This window comes from Harpia harpyja, chromosome 1, assembly GCF_026419915.1.
Source record: "Harpia harpyja isolate bHarHar1 chromosome 1, bHarHar1 primary haplotype, whole genome shotgun sequence".
NCBI classification, from domain to species: Eukaryota; Metazoa; Chordata; class Aves; order Accipitriformes; family Accipitridae; genus Harpia; species Harpia harpyja.
Genome location: NC_068940.1, coordinates 27,211,869 through 27,238,037, shown reverse-complemented (window position 1 = coordinate 27,238,037; position 26,169 = coordinate 27,211,869). Strand labels below are relative to the sequence as shown.

At 43.5% G+C, this 26,169-nt stretch overlaps 1 protein-coding gene across 1 annotated transcript; it reads right to left on the bottom strand.

The window, feature by feature from the left end:
• Positions 1-233: 233 nt before the first annotated feature.
• LOC128139442 (carboxymethylenebutenolidase homolog) lies at positions 234-9,495 on the bottom strand. The gene is made up of 6 exons (XM_052781833.1): positions 9,253-9,495; positions 5,601-5,814; positions 4,838-4,945; positions 2,806-2,948; positions 2,300-2,391; positions 234-619 (listed from the first exon to the last, which is right to left on the bottom strand). The coding sequence occupies exons 2-6, from the start codon at positions 5,804-5,806 to the stop codon at positions 440-442; spliced, it is 729 nt and encodes a 242-aa protein (XP_052637793.1). The 5' UTR covers positions 5,807-5,814; positions 9,253-9,495; the 3' UTR covers positions 234-439.
• Positions 9,496-26,169: the final 16,674 nt, after the last annotated feature.

Here is a 26,169-nt window from a genome sequence, read left to right as displayed (position 1 = left end):
AGCAGTAGATCTGAGACAAATGCCCTGTAGTTAATAAAAAAAAAGTCTGTATGTAAAACCAGGGTATTTCCATGTTAACACCTATGACCACCAATCATCATACCAAAACAAAGCATGAAGCTACTCAGGTAAAGTCATGATGAAGTCATGCTCGCTAGCAAAGACAAATGGATAAACAGTATCGTTACTATTGATGTCATAATGCAGAAAAATGAAGCAAATACAAAGCAAGATAAATTCAAGCAACTTTTTAATGCCTAATCGTCCTTTAGTCCAGCTTTGATTTCACAATCGTGTAAAAAAATAATTAAGAACTTTAAATTAAAATGTTCCTATTTCTGTTTATGACAATTTTCAAAACCAGATAGTTCTCCCTTGACTGTTTTCTTCTCTCAAATCAAACACTGATATTGAAGCCTAGTATTACTTTATGCTTTTGTCAAATAAACATTTTGAGCCAATCAATCATATCCTTTCTAGCTTCTTCAATATAAGGTTTATCATCAGGTTTCATATCTTCTGGCTTCAATTGTGCAAACCCATGAACTTGTCCAGGATAAACTTTAATTTTATATGCAACTTTACAGTACTGTTTCAACTTCTCCTCCAATAAGGTGATCTGTAAAAGAAAGAGTTTTTCCATTATGTTATGGGTTTTTTCTATTACATTTGCCAAACTTGCTCTTTCTCCTATCTCTACACCTTTGTCTTTTCTCCACTGTCACACTTGAAGCAGGTTCTGTGGCTCAAGAGATGAGAAAACCCCTCTTTGGAATATAAGACTGAAACATTTTCTAAAAGTATGGGTGAGTCTAAGAACCTCAACAGTTACTGCAAAGATGGTTTGGTAAATGTTATTGCCATAAAGGAACAGGTCCATTTCTATTCAGAGACGTAGGCTTGTAACCTAATTTTAAGCTCTGATCTTGAGATAACATATTCCGTAAACCTCAGTGACTCTCAGTCCAAAATATTTTGATAGGCTTAGTAACAGAGTTTAAGAAAACAGAGGGGTTTTTTTAGTTTACTATATAACAAAAAGACACTGCTCCTGCACAATCTTTTGGTGATAAGTACACACATGCTTGCACACAGAGAGTACTAACCATATGATTATATACAAGTGTAGACACATTTTTGTGTGCATTTCCATTAAAAAGTCAGAAAATAGGAGGATGAACACTTATTTTGCCCCTGCAAGCTCAATTCTACCCATTGTGCGGATTAGAGTCAGTATTGTAATTTATTTCATGTTTACTTTTTTTTTTTCCTCCCACAGAGCTCTTTATTGCTCAGTGCAGAAAACAATGTATTTGAGGACTTGGGGGTTTTTTAATGCAAGAATTTTTCTTACACAGTCTGCGCAGGTAGCTCAGAGAGAAAGCTTCAGGAGAAAAAGATATAGTTTCAATGTGTAACACATGATGGAAAAAAAACATATTTATGAAAATTGTGCCCCTGGGAAAAAGACACTTTCACCATAAAAAGGGGACAGGGAGTGAAGGATTTGTTTTCCTGTGCAGAGGAGACACATATTTGAGGTACAGATCAACATCCTGAATAACACAGTTCGAAGTAAATACCATCTGGCTTCTGCATTCCCAGAGCACCCTGCCAGTTCCCCAGTAAGACCCAACTCCGTCACAGCCAACTATGCTAGAGGTGGTATGCTATCCTTGTCACTGAAGAGAAAGAATTTATGCACAGAAGAGGGCACCAGTTTCCTACCCATATATTTATCCAGCCTCTCAGATACACTTACAACAGGGGTTATATCAGAACGTAGCTGGCAGCCAGCAGTCAAAAGAGTGTCCACGAGTTGTCGTCATCATAGTTAAAATTCACGCCCACTCTTCTGACACAGTTAATTTTGTCGTCTCGTACCAAAATCAATTAGTCATTGGTCCACATCATCAGAAAGTTCAGTTACTAAGCTGAAATTACTTTTTTTCCATTCAGTGTCCAAATTCAGTAGTTTAACTACCTGTTCTCTCATCCATAGCATTAGTATCCCAATTTTTGAGATGTTTGGCTCATACCAGTTGGAACTCCCTGCCCAGTTTCACACTCTGCTTGTCCAGCCACTCAGAGACCAACAACTGCTCTTTACTGCATTTCTCACCTCAAAAAAGAAGCTTTGAATAACCTAAGCAAGGTATGGGGGAAATTGAAATATAAGCAAAACAATCCAGCCTGTCTGATTTTTCGTATCTGAAAATGGTTTCTAACAAAGTAGGATTTCTGTGTGGGATGAAAGAACTATGGGAAAAGAAGAAGAATTTCCAATACAACAGCTTACCTGGTTGTAAGAAATAGTGTGGTCTTTCTCACCAAAAATGAAAAATGTGGGATTTAGTAAATTGTATCTTTCTTCAGAGTCCCTAATAATTCCTACAATGTTTTTGAGAAACAGTCTGTTAGTGAGGTTAACGTTCTTGCAAGATAAATGGCAAATTAAAAGACAAAATTTCTATTTAGGTTTACTCATTATGTGCATTTTTTAGATCAGGACAGTTTCTATTTGGATGGAGAAAAAAAGCATTTGGAAAATATATTTCCCCACTCTCCAAGCACTAAAAAAAAAGATTAGAAAATTACTGTGCAAAAGGAAGCAATTTTTTTTCTGGTTCACAGCATTCTTAAATGTTTATACCAATATAGCATATTGCTGAAATAACCATAATTAAAATCTGCAACTCACCTTTGAGTCAAGCATTTACAGAAATTCTTACAAAGCAATAACTAGAGTTACAAACTATGCGTAGTCATGTGAGCCCATGTAAGTTTTCGTGTGTTCTACACTACCATAGAGGGACACCCCAGCGGTTAATTGAGGATTTTTCAGCATCAAGTGATGTACTGCCATTCCACCCCAGGAAAACCCAACGATACCAATCTTCTTTGCACCGCATTGTTCCTTTAGATACTTCAAGACAACATCAGCTTCCCTAAGACATATAAACAAAAGTAAACTAAGGAATCTATTGCAGAATCAATACTTGACAATTTAAGTAGTAAATTAAAAGAGATACAGGAATTTTTCTGCATCTGCACCCCCAATCATTTAAAACACAGAATACTTAAGAAACACATTTCAGCCCAGATCAGTGGCTTCTATTCTTAAATGGGAGTTAACAACCCTGGTCCTAGTTTAGGGAAGTACAGGTGTAGGTACTTAAATACTTACCTGAAGAGTGACCTGCTCCTTTGTTTTCAAAAGAAGCAAATTTTTAATTGAATCACTTTGTCTAGGACAGGACAACTAAAGACAAGACATATCTGCAAGTAGAACAACATCTTGCATTATGGATTGTAGGAATAGATAAGCTTCACTGTGCTATCTCTCCAGAGTCTACCTATTTAGATAAAGATTTATCTTGAGTATGTCATTCCTGTTGCATGAGTTAATATTAAAATATCCTACCAAGCCCACATGCAATAATACTATACTAAAGTAGCAATTACTCAAAATTAAACCATCAGTAACTATAATGTTTAAAAAAACAGGTATTGCATGAGGTATAATGCAAAAAATATGCAAATTTTTTTTTAATGTAGGCCAGAGCAGGTAATTTTTTTTTTAATTGCTAACTCCTTAGGTCTCAATAGTTTTATCTTTTTTATTATCTACCAAGTTTTAAATTAATTTTAAATGCAGACTGCATATACTAATAACTATATTTTCAAATATTATGCACATTAGCACGGTCGTCACAGGTTTGCTTAGGCTGACAAAAAAGCAGTACGAGAGTGACACAATCAGGAGATCGTGTCCTAGGCCTGTAGCGTGTGCGCTGTGAATGGATGAGCTCTCTCAGATTTGATTTGTTTGGAAGGGTACTAAGTCATGGGTGTGTTTCATTCTTTGTGCTCTGAAAGAGAGATGGATCTGACCTTGAGGGCAGCTACAAGCGAACCGCCAAAAGACAGCACAGGCATGTCCTTGAGGGCTTAATTAAGACAGTGCTCACATATCTGCTCACTCTTTGGAGTAGGATTTTTTACAGGTGTGTTAGTCATTTGTCTTTTCAAAAAATTCAGTCACAGCTTCTGCAACTATATGGTCAAAAGCTTTGCTGAGAGATGTTGAAGTTAGCCTGTGACCACTGGGATCTCTTGAAAAGTTCAGAAGAATATTTGTGGCTTACAAGACAATAGCTGAGTAATAGGGTGTCACTGCCTCACTATCATCTTCTGAAGTTTTAGGCTGTGGTGATAGATGCTGAAGAAACAGTAATGCCTCCCATAATTCAGGGAAGCCTTGTTACAGGCACTGCTGGGCTCTACAGATAGTGGGCCCTCTATTTCACATTGAGAAAAACAGTATCGTTGATCAGATATATCTTAGGTTTTGGGCAGTCTTGCAAAGCTTGATCTGGTACTGCTCAGGAGAATATCATCTGCACCTATCATTATCTACAAGGCAGAAAGCAAGATGGGCAAGTGACACCTGGCAGATAACATGAGCAGTTGTGGAGGAGTTTTCCTCTGTATCTTGAGGAACTGGAGGCAGAGTCAGCACTTGTGGGTGAGAGTGCTGAGTATTTCATAGCCTGTGAAACACTGGCTATGAGCCTCTGCGGTCAGTATGATATAGTTAGAAAAGGGGCCAGGAAAACAAGATGGGGACAATAAGCAGAGGGCTGGATGGAGCAGATGGTCCTTTCCAAATCCGAGCCAAGATAGTGCCCAGAACCACAGCAGAACCTCCCAGAATAAGCAATTGTGTGCGTGCAGGCAGCTTGCCCTGCTGTGAGATGCCACCTTTAACATTTCATATAAATTCCTCTCGTTTGCTAGATGCTCTTTAAAGTTCAAGTACAAATATGCATCTTACTTGTCTACTTTCATAGGATCATGATCTTTCATCCAGTCAGCAAAGTCAGCCCAGTGATCAGTAGTTTTCCAGGGGTCTGTTCCCTTGAAGAAGTCTGGGCAGATGGTTCTGTGTGAGACATGGAATCAAGTCAACTTTCACATCCAGGTGGGGAGAATCTGTGAACGTCTAAATGGGTCTTAATGATTTGTCTACTCCAGAGTACACATCTACATGGTTACTACCTGAATCATATTCTACTTATCCTGTTCTGGCAGTCAGCAGAGCTAAAAGTGTATGTCTTCCTATGAAAAAAAAAAAAAAATACAACCCACAAATAAACTCTCATTATTTCCTTAGACTTACTTAATACAAAAGTAAAGGGATTAAGCAGCCCTCCTGATTCTGTACAAACACATATATATCTCTTTGCTAGTAAAAGCTAAAGCAACTGTTCAAAAGGTTTGGTTCTGAAAAGCTTATACAACTTAAAGATACATACCAACATTTATCTTTTAATCACCCATGCTGCCACGTAAGCACAAACACTGGCACTTTGTGACTCTCCTTGTGGCCTTGTGCTCAGGTAGCCATTTTTCATGGGTCAATTTTAGTGGCTTTGATGGCCTCAGGGACACATTTTGTCCCTTTGCATTTTTACTTGCTTAGACCGAAATGGTATAGTTGCCCTATGTGTATGGGAAACACCATATGCTGTGCTTAGCTTTGGGCCTGGTGATCTATCAATGCATTTAAAAGGAAGATAGGAAAGACAGTCGCTTACATGTATCCATGACCTGCAATCAAATCGACTATGTATCTAATGTCTGGGAACAGCCATCCAAATATATCATGAATCACAATCACAGCTTTGTCTGTGAAAAAAGATGGTCTACAAACATATGCATTGATGTGCTCAATTTGTACTTCATGTCCAAGGCATCCATAAGGAGATCTTTCTCCAGTACCATATAGAAAAGGATCAGCCATTTGGAAACCTAAAAAAAAAGAAAAAAAAAAAGAGAGCAAGAAAGTCAACACAATCTGTTAACACAAATTATTAAGGGCAAATAAAGGCAAATACGATATGCAGAAAGTAGTTCGATAACTTCTGTAGGTAACATTGACATCCTTGTCTGAAAGGAGAAAGTAGAAAAAAGCAAAAGCCATGTTCCAGTGCCGAATGTCTCTTAGTCTGTTATCTGTCACTAAGCTGAGAATGAAGAGAAATACCAAACGCAAAGTTATAAAATTACAGACAACCTGCACATGTAGGTCCTGACTCTCACATTTGTTTTGCTCCCGTGCCACTCTGTCAGCACTGGTGTGAAGCAGTACGGCTTAAAGATGTCACTCTCTCCCCAGGTGTGGGGCCATTATGCATGTCTTCATGGGGAATCCCGTGCTGGTTTCTCTGAATTACGTGATGGGTGAGGACCACAGCACTCAACGGCTACAGAAAAGTACAGTGTTCAGTGCTTCTCTCAGTGCTGGCGCCTGCGAACTAACCTGCGATTTCAGTAGCAGCACGACAGCTGTTCTGGGAGCCCATGTATCGGGCACAATCAGTGAAGGACGGCAGTACAGATTTGTAAATTAAGATTCCAATGCCTTGGGCCCTTATGCCCTGGAAAGGGATTGCAAGAAAACAAGCAGATATGCAAATCTCATTCAAAATATGTGAGAGTATTTGGTTTTGTCCCATCTCCAAAAATAGCAATTACAGACAACGTAGCTCCGCTAGGGAGATTGAAGTCAAAAGCTGTTCTGACTTCCTGTGTCAGGAGCTTGGAATGGACTCTGTGCAAAAAGTAGAACGTGATCCTGTAATTAAAAGTAGTGTTATAATGCATCTATACTAGGAATCCAATTAAGTCTGCAGGGGCAGTGTTAATAGTAGCATTTCCTTGTCATCTGCTGACTTTGAAACTGTCCTTGGGGATGCAGTACACACACCTGCGTATACATTATGACTGTCTCTGCTTCATCATTTCTACATCAGCCTATTACTTCTGTTTGAGTTGTAACACATACTTCAGAAAGCTGTTTAGTCATCATGGAAGAATGGCAAATTCTGGTAAAAATGTATACCTTCCTCAGCTCTCCATTAGCCACAGCAGTGGAGAACTGAGTAATGGGAAATCTCACCAGGGCAATATGGACACATTTGGAACCATGGTGCAGTCAGACTGAAGAACAGAGAGTCGATGCCGCAGAGACTCACCGCTTGCTTGTGCCTACACAGCACTTCCCAGCTTGCGTGATTAATACAGGCTCAATAACAGCATCCAAATTTTATATGCATTTAGACTGCCTTATACCCAAGATAATCAGCCTTCCTGATGTACAGCGCAGAGACACTGCTCTTCTTCATCCCAACCCTGGGGCTGCTGTCACCAGATCTGGCAAGGCCAGCACTGAGTTTGAGCAAATATGCCTGGTTACAACCATAACCCCTGGCTGGTAGAGTGGGGTGTAGAGGTACAGGAACTGGGTGAACGTAGCTTTACTGCTAGAATCAAGCTGCTTCAGAAATAGCCATGAGGTGGATGATCTCACATCGTTAGTAATCCCCTGTGCTGATAACTGAGAGCTGATTACATTTGTTAATTGTTCTCCCACCTTTCTCAACATCTGAATGTCAGGGTCGGTACTAGGAAGCATAAAGTAGCCTGACCTTCAGGACTAAAACCTCCGTGGCTTTGCCATCGTATGAAAGTGGAAGTTGTAACACACATCGGAGAGTATCTCTTAGTTTAAGCTCCCCAAAATAGGCCTGAAAATGCTTGAGAGATGTCTGTTCATGCAAAAGTGCTCCCTACCTCTTTTTTTTTAGCCTAAGATGAATGAGCTTGTTGAAGTGCAAGAGACTGCCTGGAGAATTCACAGGCACTCCCAAAGATAGCTAACACTACTGGCTTCTGAGATGGCAGCCACAATCTTACTCCACTAAGGTCTTTTGTTCGGAAGGGCACAACCTATGGTGTCCCCTTCAAGGAAGTAGTGTTTAGGAGGCATTAAGTTTTGCAATAGTTGTGAAACAACCTACTCCTTATCTGTTGGTTGCTCCCCAGAAATCATTTCTTTAGCCTATCTTGATTGTTGCCTAGCCAGCTGGCTCTCCTCCAGGCACCAGGCTGCGGAGAACCTCAGTAATCGGCAGCCACACCTGAACTGCTTAGAAGTCTTTGATGGGATCCTGTTCAGTCAGCTTTATTTGTTCCCACCCACTTTGTCCCACGCAACATGGTGTGGCGAAGCAACAAGCCAGGATATTTCCTACCTGTCCTGTCTCACCTCATTCCCTCTTCCCACCAGTTTCAGCCATTACACTTTTCCTTTTCCTGCTTTCCCTGTGGCACACTTCCAAGCAGGCAGCATCTTGCCTTTATGCCCTGCTCCTCATCGCTAAGCTGCAGCACAGAAGAGATGCGGGGCCTGGTGGGAAGCTACAAACGGGAAAAACTGACTGCTGCGAACAGGGAAAAAAGACTCATATCCATGAGCCTGCTGTTATCCTTCTGCTTGTTAAGAGAAGGCCTTCTTATAGCTTCTCCGTCTCACCAGTGGTCCTGCTCTTCCTTGGGTGTCTTGACACCACTTACCTTTCGTGCAAGTAACTTAAAAACTGAGGAGAATTGTTTACTATTATCACAAGGCAAAGGTGGGCTCCCTTGGGTGGTCGGACAGATGCGAACTACATTTTTAGGGAGCAACAAATCACATGGTTAAATCCTGCTGTGTCTTAAGTTTTCAATAGGAAAAAACAAACCCCTATTGGAAGGTGAGGCTGAAAATCTTTAAAAAACAATCAGATAAAAACAGGGGCAAAGATAGTCCTAAGGATAATCCCCACTTCTCAGAAAGTGTGTGAGAGCACGTGATCTCAAAGTGCTGTGCTGTTTGGCAGGACCTTGAACTAGTGATGCCAAGATGTGACATCTCTGCCTTTTTCCTGGGTCCAGTGATAACATTTTAAATGCCAGCAGTAATTTATTTCAATCGTAAGTGCTCCAATGGACCAAACAAGGATAAGAATGGGAATTCATTACCATAAGGGCAAAAGAAATTATTATGGTCCTTTAATGTGGTCTTGCTACTGATGGACATAAAATGGTTACCAGTGTCTTCAGAACTATTGCTGTGCCACAGCTTGCAGCAAGGACTCAAAATAAAATCCAGTCTTTCCCAAAGTTGACACCCTTTATCTTCACCTTATCTGCTCCCTAATGCTTGTCTTTGTGCATTTTTTTACTGAAGCCAAAATAAAAGTCTCTCTCTAAAGGAGTGGATTTTGCTGAATGTTTCGTGCCTTCTCAAAGAGCTGCATCTAATTGCTTAGCAAATTCAGATTTCTCCCTTTCAGCACAGTTAAAAGTAGTTAGCCTTTCTCTGCTGCCAACTCAGCCTTTGTGGACCAGTTTGCCATCACATACCTGGAGTACAGGATCCTGTTTTATCCCAGCTCGCTGCTTCTGCTCAGTGAGATGCCAGCTAGATTTCTCTAAACACGAAAAGAAGAAAACCCGTTCTGCTGACAGCTGTGCTCCTGCTGCTGCCCATCCAGTTTCCAGGTGCTCTTCAACTCAGACTCAACTGCAGACTTTGGGATTGGGAGGTGAGGAGGAGAGGCTTAGCACAGGAGTCATCCCAACCGGAACGGGTGGGGACAGATCGTGCAGAGCGGCAGGGTGCAGCAGGCTCCATCCACATCAGGTGCCTCTTACTCTACCTTTTATTTATTTATTTTTTAAGGAGTTTAGAAAGCAAGATGCACACAAACACTATACTGCACTTTTTTTTTTTTTCCCATCTCTCTAAATATGTGTAATTCCTAACAAAGCAGTATAGAGAAGTTGCAACGAGGCTGCTGAGTCTTATTATCAGCACACTTCAGTCTTCTGGGAAAATTGCCTTTCCAGACCGGTACACTACAAAGCAAATGATGTGTGTGATGCAGCCATTTAAGACACTGAAGAATCTTTAGACCTCTGCATTTATAGCTGAGACTTTTAGCATCAGTGGTGCATTTGCTGATGCATTGTTAAATTCAGAGATGCATTTTCTTACAGTATATTCATGCACTTCTATTGTCCATCATAAATTTCTTTAATGGAATTTGTGCCGAATTAAGATGAATCTGTCCTAGCAAACTTGCAGCATAAAAATATTATGGAATTCTCCCTAGCACACAGATTAAACATATTACAGCCACACCCACAAGTATTCCCAACAAGTCCAAAAGTGTTCCAGGTAATTTCTGATTAGACTTGCTTTCAACAAGTTAGAAGCATTTGAGTCTGAGCTGGCTGTTATTGATGGCAGCTCGTTGAAATTTTCCATTTCTATTTCCATAACGGCCTTGTATGCAAGGAACATTAGCTTAGCCCTCAGGCTGATGTCTACTACAGCTTTAATTTTTTCTCTGCGTGTGCACGTGGTTTGTGTGTGTGTGCACGTTGTGGGGGAGGAATGAGAGAGACAAAAGTGCTCAAGGAAAATTATAATGTCATTTCAAGTCAAAGACCAATAAAGAAATTTTGATCCTAAACGTATATGACAAACAAGTGCCACAGTCACTCTCTAGATCCTCAGCAGTACTCTGTGTGGTAGTGACCACTGTGTAAGCTGAGGACTATGTAAAACAGGTGATGGTTGGAATCAGTTCACCAAACTTCAGACATTTACAATGAGGATGTCTACATGTCAGCAAGGTGTCTACACTCCCATAGCTGTCATCGAGATTTAGGGTATGATTCACACTTTATGGGTGTCTTCTTTAAAATGAAATGGATAGTCCCCTAGATGCCACCAACTGTGCTGATCTCGGAGTTTAATGGCAGCCTACCCACCTAGTGCAGGTGTACATTGCTGTGCTGAGTGCATCATCACTCAGGTAAGACGAGTCCCACCTCTGTGTGCTGCGGGAGCTACATGCAACTCAAAATTAAGGTTTATCATGACCAGACAGAGGGTGTTTGACCTGTCATACCGGTCAGTAGCTTTGCACAGCACAACTGTGTAAGAAACCATTAAAAAGATTGCTTGTGTTGCAAGGGAGGGAGTGGGGAGACTTGACTGAAAAGATCTGGTTTATACTTTGATATTAATGGCACCTTGCTTGAGCATGTCTAACCCCACCTGGGTGGCCTTGCTGTACTCAGATCCACGAGGCTGAAGTACTACTGTCCTCCTAACCCCCAGAACTTGGGTCTGGCCAAGCTGCAGTCCCCTGTGGAACAGACTGGGCCAGCAGAAGCAGACATCTGATCCCACGTGCGTCTCACGGCTGTAAATCCTGTCTTCGTGCCCAGCATCTCTAATTGAGGGTGGTTAGGGGGAAAGGAGACCAAAGGACTCGCTCTGCTGTAATGCAAGCCTTTGCCTGCACACTGTGATTATGTTTGACCTGCAAACCCTAAATCAATTAGATGTCCCATACTTGAAGAGACTGTCTCTTTCCCCATAAGATATAATCACCTCTGTAATGGGCTCAGGATTATGGAGTTCATTGCACACATGCATTTCCTACAGTCTTAAGCAACTTATACATTTATTTTTTTAAGCCAGCTGTGAACATCTCTATTTCTAGGGTTTTCAAAAATAAAAAAAAAAGGAAGAAGACAGACGAGGGTTGGAATGAGCACAAGAGATTCACTTGTTCAAACACACAGTGGTCAAATTTCTCCTTCGCCTGAAACACACAGCTGTTTTTTGGTTGGTTTTTTGGTTGGTTTTTTTTCCTGAAAGGTTTGCACCAATACTCCTCCAATTGCTCCCCCTGGTTTTATAGAAATTGGCGTGGAATAAAACCCCAAAGTAAATCCTCATGGCTGTTGGCTGCATTTCTAGCTGTATGTTAACATAAGAAACAAGATCCTAGGACATGCAAACCTGCTGTCCCCAGGCAAAATAGAAAGGTATTCTCTCCCAGACAACTACTGATAGGTAAAAACCCAGAAAGGCAAGTACTCTGCTGGCATCTAGTGCAGAAATGAAAGAGTCCAACAGAGAGACCAATGGACAGGCTTAAACATGTCCCATTCACTGTCACCTGGTATGGTATTGGGAGTGCTGCTGGTAGCAACAGACTTGTCAGAAAGTTGACATCATTACAAATGTTATATTTATGTTGTGAAAAACCTGTTCGAAGCGCCTGTGACGAGTGATGCTCTGCTTGCAACCTAGAAGCTGCAGACGAGGCAAGAGGGATGGCGAGGCTCCCCTCTCCTCTTGCGCGGGTCCTGCCAGCAATCGCAGCCTTGTTTCGGGGTCACCACGGCTGAGGGTACCTCGTGAGGAACGGGTGGGGAGGGTCTCAGGGAGGGTTAGCGGAGAGGCACGGTGGGACGGGGTCCGCACAGCTCAGCTCTGCGGGGCCAGCTGGAACGCCAGGGAGGGCTCTGTACCCAGCACCTGCCCTGAGAGCAAGAGGCATCCTTTGGGACTCGGGTGGCTACAGGAGGGGAGCATAGCTAGTCCCTCGCACACAACTTCACTGGAAAGAGAGGGCTTAATTAGCGGGCTTGTAATTTGGAGCTGGGTTTGGGGCTTTTGTTTCTGTATGTTATTCCGGTTCCTTTCCCTTCATCCAGTAAAAAGCTGCCTACCTAAACTTATATACTGAGTCATCACCTAGGAGTGAAGAAATACAGTTTTAACAAATCTGATTTCTTTTTCCAGGTTTCTAGCTTCGGTCTCTAGTCAGTGTTTGAATAAGATCCTTGGAAATTGAGCCAGCCTTTGTTATTGCCTGTGAAGGCCCGGCGGGAGGTTTACATGCACCGATACCTTCACTGCCATCGGTGGAAAACTAGTCTTACACTTACAGTTTTGTTCTCTACCGTTTACCTAGCGTTGTACTCTGGAGTTTGTGGCTGCCTTTGCCTGGAGCATTAAAAGAAATCTCCAGGAATCCTCTGATTTGGTTAGCAGTGAGCCATATCCCCGCTCTTTCCCATGCTTCCACACCGTGTGTCTAAGAAGAAAGGCTCCGAAGCCTCTCCTGTGTGGGAGTGACCTTATCTGCTTCATCTGGTGCAGCACTGGCAGGCATGGCTGTGTTCCCTGCACCGAGCAGAGCACCCGCCACTCCTCGCAGGGCACCAGGACCCGGCCGGGGTGATCGCTGCTTCTTTGCATCTCTCGACATGCTCCCACTCCCCTGTGCTTTTTTTAGCTGCTAAAAAATAATAGACCGAATCTGGCATCGTCTCTCCCCTTTGGCCATCCCCCCCTTTCCTGACTTTCCACTCCCTCTCTGCTCTCCCATCTTTCTGTCCTTTGCATTCCATCTCTGTAAGTTGTTTGAAGCTGCCGGTGTCAATTGGTTTCTGGTTGTCCCTTTTAATGTCCCTCTGGGTGTCCCGTTTTTCTTTTGGGTAGGCTAGGGTCAGCTCTCAGAGCATACAGCTCCTTTCCTCCCTCAAATCAAAAGTATGGCTCTGACCGCAGGGACAGAAGGATGACCTGCAAAAAAAATGTTTTCAAGACGTATGTTGCTAATTTGCTTGTTGGCATGTAGAACTGGTGGACCCAACAGCTTCTGGGTTTCTGGTTTGGATTAATTTTTACCTAAAATACATTGTAAATGTTTAGTCTCAAATTTCTTATTTTTTGCTGAAAGAGCATGTGGGATTTCAGAGGGTGTGTTTTGTGAACTTTATAGAAAAAGGGTGGAGTATAACTTTAATTATGCCAAAGCAATAACAGGAAAACTATTTTAATATTGCGGATGACATGCAAAGAGGCGTATTAAAATTACCTAACACTCTCCAGGTGTTTCTAGGTTATTTAGTAGCTCGTCACTGTATTGAAAAACACTTCTATTGGAATTTCAGTACAAGGCACACGATTCCAAATATTACAAATAATAATGAATATTAATAGCAAGATATAGGGAAAATAATAAATTTTAGAGCAATGTCTCAAAAACAGGTACCCAAGATCAGAGGCAGCATCATTGTTGCACTGCACACTATAAATAGAGACATGAGCAAGACAATAGAATTAACATTACATGGATAATTGCATGGATTAAGGGCTTATTTCCTTACCTAAAAACTTGAACATCTATTTTTCGCATGACTTAAGAACATGTCTAATTTTTTTTCTTCCGAGATATTTTGTCTTCTTCTCTAAAACTACGAAAATTTGGAATCCTGAAATGACTAAAAAGCATTTTCCTTTCAGTTATCCACCCTTCAGACTACTACCTTCAAGGATGAATTCATTCCACATATTTAGTCATTGAAAGCTGAATTTTGCATGCAGAATTTTCCCCATGAAATGTTGATTTAAAAATACATATATTTGGTCTGTTTTGCACCAGGGCACAAGTCCTTTTTTTTTTTCTTTTTTTTTTTCCCCCTTTTCTTGGTATGAGTTGTCTCCTTAAACAAAACTCATCTAATGCTCATTTTTTATTTCAGGAACTTTCTGGGATTAATGAGCTGGAAGAGGGTCATTTTGTTTGCTTGGAATTGAGGCTGTGTTTGCACTAAGATATAAACACAATTTCATTCTTCAGTACAAGTAAGTTGCCTTGGACAAAAAGCTGCACCTTGTGCCAGTAGAATTTACCCCGCTTTTCAGAAGAGGCAACTTTCATGAGTAGAAATCTGGCTGCTCCTCTGTAAACTCCCAGTGTGCACTTGAACAGTTTGATCTGGCTGAGATTTTTCCAAGAGATCCTTTTTAAAGCCAAGAGGACCCCCAGATTTCTTCTTACATATGATCCCACATAAGCTATACATCTTCTAGATGAACATGTAAGGGTTTTTTCCTAACTGGAAGAAGGGAAAATGCTTGTTTGCTACTGTCACTGATCAATCAACAATTCTGGCAAAAATTACTATACTAAATCAGTGTTTTAAACTCCAAAATTTTAAACAGAGTGCCAGGAAAAAAAACCCTTCTTCCCATGTTTGCTCGACTTTAGAAGTCCTGTTTTGCAAACGTGTCTATGCATTGCTAATCTTGGACTGGATCCAGGCAGCTTTGGACTGTGTCCCACAAAGCAATACAGACACCCAAGTGCAACATCAAAGCAGCAAGTTTAAGGGAAGTAAATATAAGAGGTCCTAATTATATTACAAAGTAATTACCACACATAAATCAGTTCAGAGCAATCAAGGTACTTTATTGAATATATTTGCAGAGAGCACCTGTTCTTACCCTTTATTCTGAAGCGAAATAATGAACTTTGGCCTAGCAGAAAGAAATTACATTTCAGTGTAATCCTGCAAATTGTCGAGTCTGTGCTGGCGGTGAGCGTACCTACCCTACGGTCCATGCCAGTTTCACAAAATCAGTTTCTACGAGTCCCTGGGCACGCGCTGGAGCAAACACGTAATGGAGGCTCTGGGGAGAAAGGGTCCGGGCAGGGAAGACCCCAGCCCATCCTGTGTGTCTCCTGCCCGGGGCAGGCACGGGCAGACACACGGACAACGTCGTGCGTTCCATGTGGAAGGGAACGCTTGGACCGGGGAGCCCAAGGAGACCGCAGCCCCTGCCCACCCTGCCTGGTTTGGAGGGGACATCTGCTGCGTGAGCCGTTGGGCATCACGATGTCGAAGGGGTTCTCTGCCCCTGCCCACCCGGACAATTAAAACTTTTGCGAGGGCTATTTGTGCCGAAGCAGCTGTGCCAACAAAGAGCGAACTCCCAAGCTCGCTCTTCCACGCGACGTTTGTGAACTAGCACATTTCAAATGGGAGGTTTCGGCAAGTAGAAAGCATGAGCTTAAACAGGACGCTTCGAGGCGTTATCAGATTTGTTCTTCAGGGCTGACATGAGCACCTCCAGTCCTGACAATTTCCAGCGTCCTACTTCCTCCTGGTCCGAAACAAATGGACCTCAGTTGCCTGACGGACCCATAGCAAGATCTTGGGGAGCTGACAAGTTATGGGCTGTGAGGCAAAAAGCTTACGGCCACCTTACTCAGTCCTTCAAGAGGTTCCTCGCTAAGGTGCTTTGATTTTCCCCTTTTTTTTTCCCCAGGAAGCTACAGAGATGCTGGCCTGTCCGTACTGGTCCCAGCAGCTGCTGTAAGGCAGGCCCCTTCCAGAGCCCTGCCTTGAGCTGCAGCTCAAACCTCGGGCCAGGCTCACCTCTTCATTACAGCCTGTTCTCCTGGTTCAGGAGGAAAAAACAACCCAAACCTGAAACCCTTCCCCAGCAAGCTGGAACCAAATCCCCAGTCACCCGCCTCTCTTCAAAGAGACCAGCAGTCTGCACCACAACATATTAGCTTCCCCAGATCCGCCGGCTTGCTTGTAGGTTTGCTTGGGGAGCCGAGATCCATTTTTTTGGAGTGAAATCACTACTTGCTTCTACCAAGCCAGGCCCCAGTGGGTTTCCTTTCCTCCTTGTGCAAACCTTCTTGTAAGCCCAGATACAAGCAACGAACAAGTTCTCCAGGGTGTGGGTGACCTTCTGGCTTGTTATCTGGATAAAGAGGGAGAGGGGAAGAAGGGAAATTAGCCATCTTCTCCGCAGAAGGAATTCATAGTGTGCCATCTCTACCATCAGATACTCTTTCTCATGAGAGAGTGATAGATTGACATTAATGGGATAGCATTTGTCTGAATGTCCATACAAAAAATAAAACTTGGATATAAAGGAGATGATAGGAATAACGCTGTGGGAGGAAGTCTTGGATAGGCTGATCCTGAAAGAAGGGCCCAGGATTTACTATTCAAGACATATGCCCTCAGTGTGGCCTTGAAGATTTAACATAAATATGCAAGGTCAGAGATCCATGTTCAAGCTACTGCTCCACTCATTGGTGCTCATTGGCGTGGAGACTGCCGTACCCACACGGCTACTTCTTACCCTCTGTCTTCTCTGGGAGATCCTGCCTTTGTACAGCCACCCGTGTTTTCATGTGAGCAGGAACCAGAAGCCTGATTCCTCTCGTTCCAGTCAGATACCAGTATACTATTAGCTATTCCAACACCCCCTCTCCGGTTTTAACGAGAAATCGGTGCCTGCTGCTCATCTCTTCCCCTGCAACTTCTTCAAAAGTGGCACCAAAACTGAATTTTGATCACATGGATTTTTCTGATGATATGTATTTATCCTAAAAAAAATCACAGCCAGCTCATTTCAGTTCCTCAGAGTTAAAAGCCATGGTTTAGCCGAGCACAACCGTTTCTGTATATTATGCAACTATCGTGATAAGTTCTTTCCTGTGAGAAAAGACATAAATGCCAGTATTTTCCAACTTAAAGCTCTGAGAGTTAAATTAATTCCCAGGGACAACTACATATTATGTGAGTTGAGAGAAAGAGTGAGCATGGCATGACTCAGAAGAACAGCAATGAAACTGCACATTCCTCAGTGAACTTGTAAATTATGCAAATAGAAAGTCAGAAATTAAACAACAGACTCCTGCCTTGGCATTTGTAATTAAGGCTCTTCATTACCACGCAACATGCTTTTATTATATAGGTTTGTTAAAAGGCCTGCTTTATGTTTTCTGCTTTGATGGGATAAAAAGATTTGCAGAGTTTGGGAAACAACTGGTTTCCCTAAATGCAAACTAGATTCTGCATGTTTCACCTGGGTACAGTTCAGAGTAATTTTTTATGTGTTTATGTTCACCTTTCAGGCAGTTGAACTACTGGCAGTCATGTTACTCACTCCTGGAAACCTCCCAGAGAATCTGCAGACTTCAAAGGCTGTTAAGAATTCTTCATATTCTTTAGATATGGTATCTTTTTGAGGAAATCTTCTTTCTGTGATCTCCCAACAGCAGCTGAAAGCCAATAATTATAACCTCCTTGTCACACATGTAGCCTTCTTGTCTCTTGTACTGAATGGCTCTCCATTTATCTTAACTACAAATTTTACAAAGAGGAAAATTTTTTTTCTCAATTTGTTTTTTTTCTGAAAACAGGGAATATATGGGGTTTTCCAGCTTGTTGTCTTCTGATTTAAAAAAAAAATATTAACATGACTGAGATGCTGAAGAAGCAGCCAAGCTCAGAAGAGCCAAGCCAGTACAGGTCCCAACTCTACAACACACACCACTTTCCCAAGGCCCCACTCACTTTATTCCCTGGGCTCCAGGAGGGACTTTGATTTGTCCGTGGAGCACAACACTAAATACATATGGTAATTTTGTAGGTACAATGCATTTAGGATGGACATCCAGGCAAGTGAAAAACGTGCATCTTTCAGCTTCCAACTTTCCTTAAAATATGGTCTTATTAAATAACTGAAAATGAGTAGGCAAAGAATCTTATTGAGTGTCTGTGATTATATGTGATACTAAAGTGCAGGACATTAGTAAATCCCTTTGAGAAATTAACAGAGATTAATATAGTAACTGGAATATAGCAAGTAGGGAAAGTGTGATGGAAAAAAAGATGGAAAAGTCACTGAACTGTAATTACATTTTAGTGTATGGTTTGTTGCTCTGCATGTTATACATGTGGGTTTTCAAAACCAGAAAGGGGTCTTTAATGTCTTTCTTCTCATGTGTCTTTTGGTGACAATGTAAATTCAACCCTTTTTTGGTCATGCTAGCTGATCTGTAATTGATCTGACATCCAAAATCTACAAGCAGATCAAAAGTATACTGCAGGTCCAAGAACATTTCAGGTATAATCATGAAAGACATAGTAATATAAATACATGGACTTATTTAACATAAGCATACATTTTCAAAACCCCATTTTGGACTGCAGTGAGAAAATCTAAAGCAGAAAACCAAGCGCAAGCTCTCTTTGCTGTACAGATTTCCAGTTCATCCACCTTCGCAGATCCCCGTTGCTCGGACGAACCAGAGAGCTCTGGGTCCCCTCTCTCTTGACCTGCTTGGATCTTCCTCCTGCCACCGCAAGAAAAAGGCTGCTGGTGAGAACACCTCCACTCACACAGGCGTGCTGCTCAGTCGGACTGTGCTGTCAGGCTGCCAGGCTAGATCTGATCCTTTACGGCCAGGCTCACACAACAGCCTCCACGCGTAAGACCATTCGGTGTGTCCGGGCTGGAGCGCTCCCGCACCCCGTCCCTGCCTCCTTCCTGGTGGGGACCTAAAGCCTCTCTTTTCCCCTTGACTTTGGACTGCTTGGTACTGCCAACAGGACGTTTTAGCAGGTAGCGGTTTAGACAGAATTTCCTAGATATGAACCAAAAATTCAGTGAATGCCATTGGGGCGACAGTGACCCCTCGTCAATAAGGCAAGGTTAGAAACTCCCGGCACGTTCTTCCCACATCACCCCGAAGAGAGGGACAAGGGCCAGTCCCTGGGGCAGGAGCAGGGACTGCTCCCCACAGGGGCTCAAGGAGGGGACCACTTTCTGCAGCTGACTGGAGGCAGAGACCCTCCGCCGCTGGCACATCGGCCGGGCGCTCCTGGGGGAACCGCTAAGTCACCAGATCTTTCTCCCCAGCCACCTCCAGTCCCAGCTGAGCCCAGGCAACGGCTGACCCAGCTCAAGGGGTTCTGGCAGTCGTGGGATGTGATCTGGGGGTTATTCAGGTGAAGATACAGCAAGATACGGCAGCCTGAGGCAGGACAGCAGATCGGCAGCCCCTGGCGATGTTCAGCTGCCACTGGTGCTGGCAAGGCGCGGGGCAGCTGTGCAAGGTGCTGCTTCAGATGTTGAAGGCTTCAGACACCCAGAAATGCCCTGGGGGCCCTCAGGTAATAGGCTTAATCACGGGGCAGCATTCGAGGCAAAAGGTTTCCCAACATCGAGGCAAAAGGTTTCCCAACATCGGCAGCTGCTCACTTCACGGCCCATCAAATTGCCAGATGGCCCCAGCCGGGTGCATACCACCATGGTCCCTGCCTGGCTGGCCCCAAAGATGCTCCACCTCCTCTGGCACCCTCTTCTCAAAGTCTCTAAACCACCTCCTGGGGCTGGAGCAGAGGAACCCTCTTGTGGCACCCATATGGAGCTCTGTCACCTCTCTGGATCTGCCCATGCTCCTGCTCCGGGTCTCCAGGTCTCTGTTGCCATGAGGGACTTTCACTGCACGTTCCATAATCTTTCTGGGGACTTAGATCAGGCTGACTGACCTGTAGTTCCCTGGATTCTCCTTCTTCGCCTTGAAGATGGCTGTGATGCTTGCCGCCTTCCCTTTTTCAAGGGCCTCCCCTATCACCCGTTCTTGACTCCCACTCTCTCCCAGCCCCTCTCCTCTCCAGCCCCCTGTACGCACACCCCTCCTGGCTCGCCACGCTCATCTTGGCCGTGCTGTTCACCACAACCCTTTCCACCACGCTTTGCAGCTGTACAGCTCCTGGCTGTTCTCCCCGCACCCCTGCACGGTAGGACGCTGCTACAGAGGAGAAACGTGATTTGCCCAGCTCCAGCTTACGCCCATCGGGAGTGAGATTGAGGGAGGAAAAGAGAGGTGTCCATGAGCCTTTGCTTTCCTTGAAGCTACTGTGAGGTTCAGGCTTCCTGGAGAACTCCCTGATCTTTGCTGCATAGAATTCTCCCCTGCCCTTCCATAGATGCAGGATCAGGAGGAACTGGCTCAGGGGAACGAGGAGATAATGCATCCCCTCAAAAGGCTATAAATAATTTGAAGACCCCTGCTTTCCTTTCTGCTAGAAGATTAGTGAGAGAAGAGGAGAAAGGAGGAAGGGAACCAAACCTGAAGATCCAGGGAAAAATGAAAGAGAAGGAGAACCCCATTCGCCACCCTGAATATAAAAGTCCTGACTGGAAAATTTCGTACGGGTTTCTGACAGCCATTTGTGTTCTCAGGGCTCAGCTGATAATGAATCGGAAAATACAGGCTCTCGGAAGACTCTTCCTTCTGAAGTGGGGGTAAACTAGACACTCACTTCTAAAGCAGGGACTTTCCCCGATGTTCTCATTTGAAAAGGACAGATTCCAAACAGGCTTGTTCTCAGGAGCTGAACGGGGATGCTGAGCTGAACTGCTCGGATACTCTTCAGACCCTCTGAGGACAAGGCTGTGAGAAAGAAACCCCACGCACTGCCATTTCTGTGTGTGTCATCATCCTTGTGAGATGACTCTTTCTTTAGCACCTTTAACCAGGCTGAGGCCCGGGCAGAGGCCCATCTGGACATCACAACTGCATTAAAAAATGAGTATAACAAAATGTTTAATTGAACCACAAAGAAGAGTCAAGAAAATGTCAATTTTGAGTACTAAATGTGTTTGATTTTCCATGTCAGTCACCCACCTGAAAATCTACGTCACTGAGCCAAGCATTTTTCTCTCCTCTTTAGACATCAAAAGCATTAAGTGTTTTTTTCACTGTATTCGCTGACCCTACGCTGAAGGCAGGACACACAGCAAATACGTTATTGCCATAGGGAAACATGCAAAAGCTGGCTTTCATGCCCAAATTCGCAGTGTGCAAGCTACAGTGAAGTGAATGTTAACTGCAGAAATCAGACAACCTCACAAAACAGAGGTCATCGACTCTGATCAACCTGTAATAACTCTGACCTTTAGACCATAGTTCACTTTTCTCTGGCTATCCTTTTTCCTGTTGCTGCAAATGTTTGAGAAAAAGTAATGTCGAGTCATTAGAAATGTAAGTTCTTCCGTATTTCCCTCTAGTCAGTGCAGGAGAAGCAGGGGCAGTAACACAGGTGTCATTACAGAAAGTATTTGTGGTGACTATGTGGGTCATTCTCCACAACAGACACATTCTCTTTTTGGCAACGCTCACACTTTTAAATGAAGTAGAACTGAACCCTGTCCTGAGGAGTTCAATTTGATTTGGTTGGCAGTCCTAACCTCTCATAACATCTGGAAGGTCCAGAAGAAGGTTTCTGGGAAAATAAGATTGCTCCTGCTGAATACTGAGGATAATCCCTAACTGCTGTCATCTGTAAGGATATTTTCACAGATTTTTAAAGACATGAGAACCAACATGTCCTCAGCAGTCATTTGACAATGGTAACGTGTTTCACACCACACCCTCTATTACCAAGGAGAACAAGGAGTATAAAAAAAAAAAAAAATCATTCTAATCTAATGACACAAATATCTATCTAAAAGGTTCACTTGAAGTTGGTGGAAGCGTTTTAGGTAAAGAACCGTATGCCTCCAATGATACTACAGTTATTAGGAATGGGATATTCCCGAAGATGAATACAGCCCTTTTTTTTCTTGTTTTGAACCCAGGAGTCCTTCACCGAGCAACAGCAGCCACAGAGCTCTGAATCCCAAGTAGACTAATAACAGCCATCGGCTCCACTCTCAGCATGACAGCGGGATCCCAACCAAGTTGATAGGGCCTATGTTTTAAACAGAAAATCCACTGTAACCAATACACATGGGAAGATCCCTGCTGCGTTTAAGCAATGTAGTTTGGTGATGCGCATGCTGCAGACATTGAGAAGAGTCGTGAAGTTCCGCAAATACTTTTTTTAATGTGTGGAAACAGGTATGTGTCAGTCATCCAAGTATTACCTAGCTTCCTGAAATCTAGACATATAGAAACAGCCTTGATTTTGTTCTCAGTCAAACCTGTTAAACAGTGATTTCTCCTGTAATATCATTTCAGACTAGGTTTCTTATACTCTAGCAAAACCTCACCTCTCACTGAAAATGCTAGCAGGCATAGTTTCTTTCTTGGGTGAAATGTTAATAATCCATAGAACAAACCCCGGTGCATAGCCAAGCATCTCCTCAGAAATGTTTTCTAAAATAAGCAGATCCGGAGCCTATGTCGTGGCTGTGTCTGATAGTGCTGAGCCATTCTGTCCATCCCTAAATTTCCGTTCGGTGCAGTACTGCTACGCGTTTTATAGCACAGAGCAGGTGTGCAAAACTTGTCACAAGTCACATTTTCGTTCAGGAAGCTTGATTCCTCAGGTAGCGACTACTGGAAGGAAACACAGCGGTCCGTACTGAGGCTTCAGAGCCAGGATTTAGCACCAGTGCACCAGCCCGGGCCACCCTCCCAGTGCAGGAGCAACCACCATCGCATGGGCAGCACGTCTGAGGCGACTTCTGTCCGTCTCCGTGCCAGGAATCCGCTGGCACAGCAGCTACCTGCGGGTTAGGGGCAGCTTGAGGAGACACCGTGGCAAAACGGCCGGTCACCAGGAAAAACGTCCTCCTAAGGTCCTGTGGCGGACGGGCAAGATCCCGGGTGGCAGTGGCTTTCACCGTGTGGTTTTGTAGCCCACAGACCTTTCTGCTTTCCGATTGCGCCGGGGTAATTTTTTGCAGACCATCCTTTGCGCCACATACCAGAGTGCCTGCTCTAACGGCTTCTCTCCTGCCGTGGAAAAGTAAGTAGACCTCCCTAGCAGTGGTGCATCGGTTATTTAGGAACCAGATACATGTTCACCCCAAATACTGCCTGTTTTTTTAAGATAAACTAGCGTCCATTTGGTTTTCCTTAAGATAATCCATTACTTTTTCCACATTTCTGTAACTTGCTGTTCATAACCAGCTGAACCATTTTTGGCGGTGAGAGTCAGACGGACAGCTGAGGAAAAGAACTAGGGCAGCACTGAAAAAATCAAACAACTGGTTAAGAAAATAAGTGTGTTTTGAAACGTTCAGCTAAAGAAAGACTGAAAAGAACCAGCTTTTGCTGTTTGGCTTTTTCAATGCTCCGAACTTTAAAAATAACGCTAAAAACTTAAGGGGATCATTTTTATGAAGTCATTTTAAAATGAGAGAAAAGATGGAAATGTCATAGTACAAATGCTGGATAGTTTCAATTTTGCAATATTTATTTCGTATTCTTTTAAGAGAGCTTTTGAAAAAAAAAGACAATAGATTTTCTAAGCAATTAAATGTTACAAAACCAAAATGTTTTACCGAAATAAAACCATGTTCAAAAGAATCTTGTCCTTTTTCTGCTCCTCCCACCCACTCTAAATATGGCCTTCCTTTTGCCATAACCTTCGGTGATTTGGGGTCACATCTATGACTGTCTTTGGTTTTCACCTGTAAAATTTCCATATTTCCCCTGCTATCCAGATAATAACTTATCTGGAGCAGATTTTTATTTTTTTTTCCCAGTATGTTTGTTCTGTGCCTGTTGGCACTAATTCTTGACCTTGATGACAGTCAGAAGCTAATAACAATCTCCCAACAACCTCCACTGTACCAAAAATGAAAAACTACTTAATCCGTGGGTATTTCTCAGGCGAAGAACACCTAACATATTACCAAATAGACAAGGATTAATAACATGTTCACCAAAAACACCAAGGAGGCTGAAGGAGAGAGATTTAATTTAATTTCACTTACAATAAAATATTCAATTTTTTTCTTTTCTGTTTAAATTATAATGGCCTGCCTTCAACTCATGTTTACTGTAAGCTGTTGCGTAGCCCATACTGCAACAACCAGTAAGAACAAAATTTTGGGATTAATTTTCTCTAAATGCTGATAAGATGGTATACATGTAATGTTTATTAGGTAATTTAAATGGCTGAATAGATAGGTACAGGCAGGAATGAAATTATTTGCTGGCAACATATAGTGACTCACTTCAAAAGCTTTCATCTAATTTAAAATCCTACCATGAAAGACCGAAATTGGAGAATTATATGCATTAATCTTGCCATGGCCTTTTGAATGTGAATGGTAATTTAGAGACTTTTATATGACATCTAATTTATATTTATCACAGTAGAGTAACAACAATGGTTACATGTTTGGGAAATAGAGAGTGGGAATTGCGAATGCACCTGGAAATTGAAGTGCCCCATTTCTTGTTTTTTTCATCTGTTTTTTTCATCAATTTTTCCTCGTTCAGACAAATTGAATATACTGGCATTTCTCATATCCTCAGTACTATGCTGGCACTTTTTTAATATCCCAAGATAATTTGTCAAGATGAAAGTGATAAACTGATTTTTTTTTTTTTTTTTGAAGTGGGAGTTTTTTCACCTTGCCTTTCTGAAAGGGAAGACACAGAAGAGCTGAATATGATAGCCTAGCCCACACAGGTTTTATTGCAGAACTTTGCAGCCACTGGAGAGCCACACTAAGCCACCACATTTTCCTGAATTTTTTTTGCTTACACAGGCCAGTATCATATAACCCACCAGCTTGAAGGCGGTAGTCCTGAAGGTACTACCGTGCTTAAAGTTGTTGGAAAAAAAGAGTTATAAAATTGTAACTTGGGCATGTGCCACCTCTGCGCTGTAAGTCCAGACTTGAACTACCATCCACCCTAGTGCTGACGTGATGGCCGAAGGCTTCGACTCGCTCATCAACCAGAGGGGTTAAAATAGCGGCCACGATGGAAAACTAAAATAATACACACAGGTGTTTCGTCAGTGTAGAATTTCTCTTTACCCTTAATAAAATGGACTTCTGTTTTCTTCTTTAATAAGATTCTTGCCAACTCACCAGAGACCATCTGGTGACTTTCGGCGCAGCCGGCAGAGTACAAGGCTTTAACGTACGCCGCCGCAGCGACTTAGGGCAGCAAGACCTGAAAACATCAATGATTAAGCTAAAAAGAGCTTTTTGTGTTTTACTGAAGAGTTTATTAGTTCTGTTGGAAATTTTGGGCTTGGGAAGGAGAGATGGGATTTGAAGAAGACCACAGGTAACAACATCCTGCCAAGGAGGAGGAAGAGGAGGAGGAGGAGGAAAGGGAGGAGGAGGAAAGGGAGGAAGAGGAAAGGGAGGAGGAAAGGGAGGAGGAAAGGGAGGAAAAGAGGAGGAAAAGAGGAGGAAAAAAGGGAGGAGGAGGAGGAGAAGGAGGAGGAAAAGGAGGAGAAAAGGAGGAGGAGGAGGAGGAGGAGGAAAAGGAGGAAAAAAGGAGAAGGAGGAGGAAAAGGAGGAGGAAGAGGAAAAGGAGGAGGAAAAGGAAAAGGAGGAGGAAAAGGAAAAGGAGGAGGAAAGGGAGGAGGAAAGGGAGGAGGAAAGGGAGGAGGAAAGGGAGGGAGGAGGAGAAGGAGGAAAAAAGGAGGAGGAAAGGGAGGAGGAAAGGGAGGAGGAAAGGGAGGGAGGAGGAGAAGGAGGAGGAAAAGGAGGAAAAAAGGAGGAGGAGGAGGAAAAGGAGGAGGAAAAGAAAGAAGAAGAGGAAGAGGAGGAGGACGTCTCTTTCCAGGGCCAGGAGAAAACACGCCCGCGTCCTGCGGGTTTTGGTGTGGGGCAGAAGCCAGAGCCGGTTTGGGCTGTACCCCGTCTGACCCCCGTCCTCCCCCCGGTACAGCCGCTGCCCCCACCACGGACCACTCCGTCCCGTGTCCCCCCCCCCTCCGTGGCCACCAGCCCCCCCCTCCCGCTCGCCCGCCCCCGCCCCGCCCCCCTCCCGCTCGTCCCCGCCCTCAGAGGCGTGGCCAAGAGGCAGTCGCCCCGCCCCCTCCCCGGGCCTCCCGGGTCCTCCACTCCCCGCCAGGCGGCGCCCGCGACCGGCGCGGCGC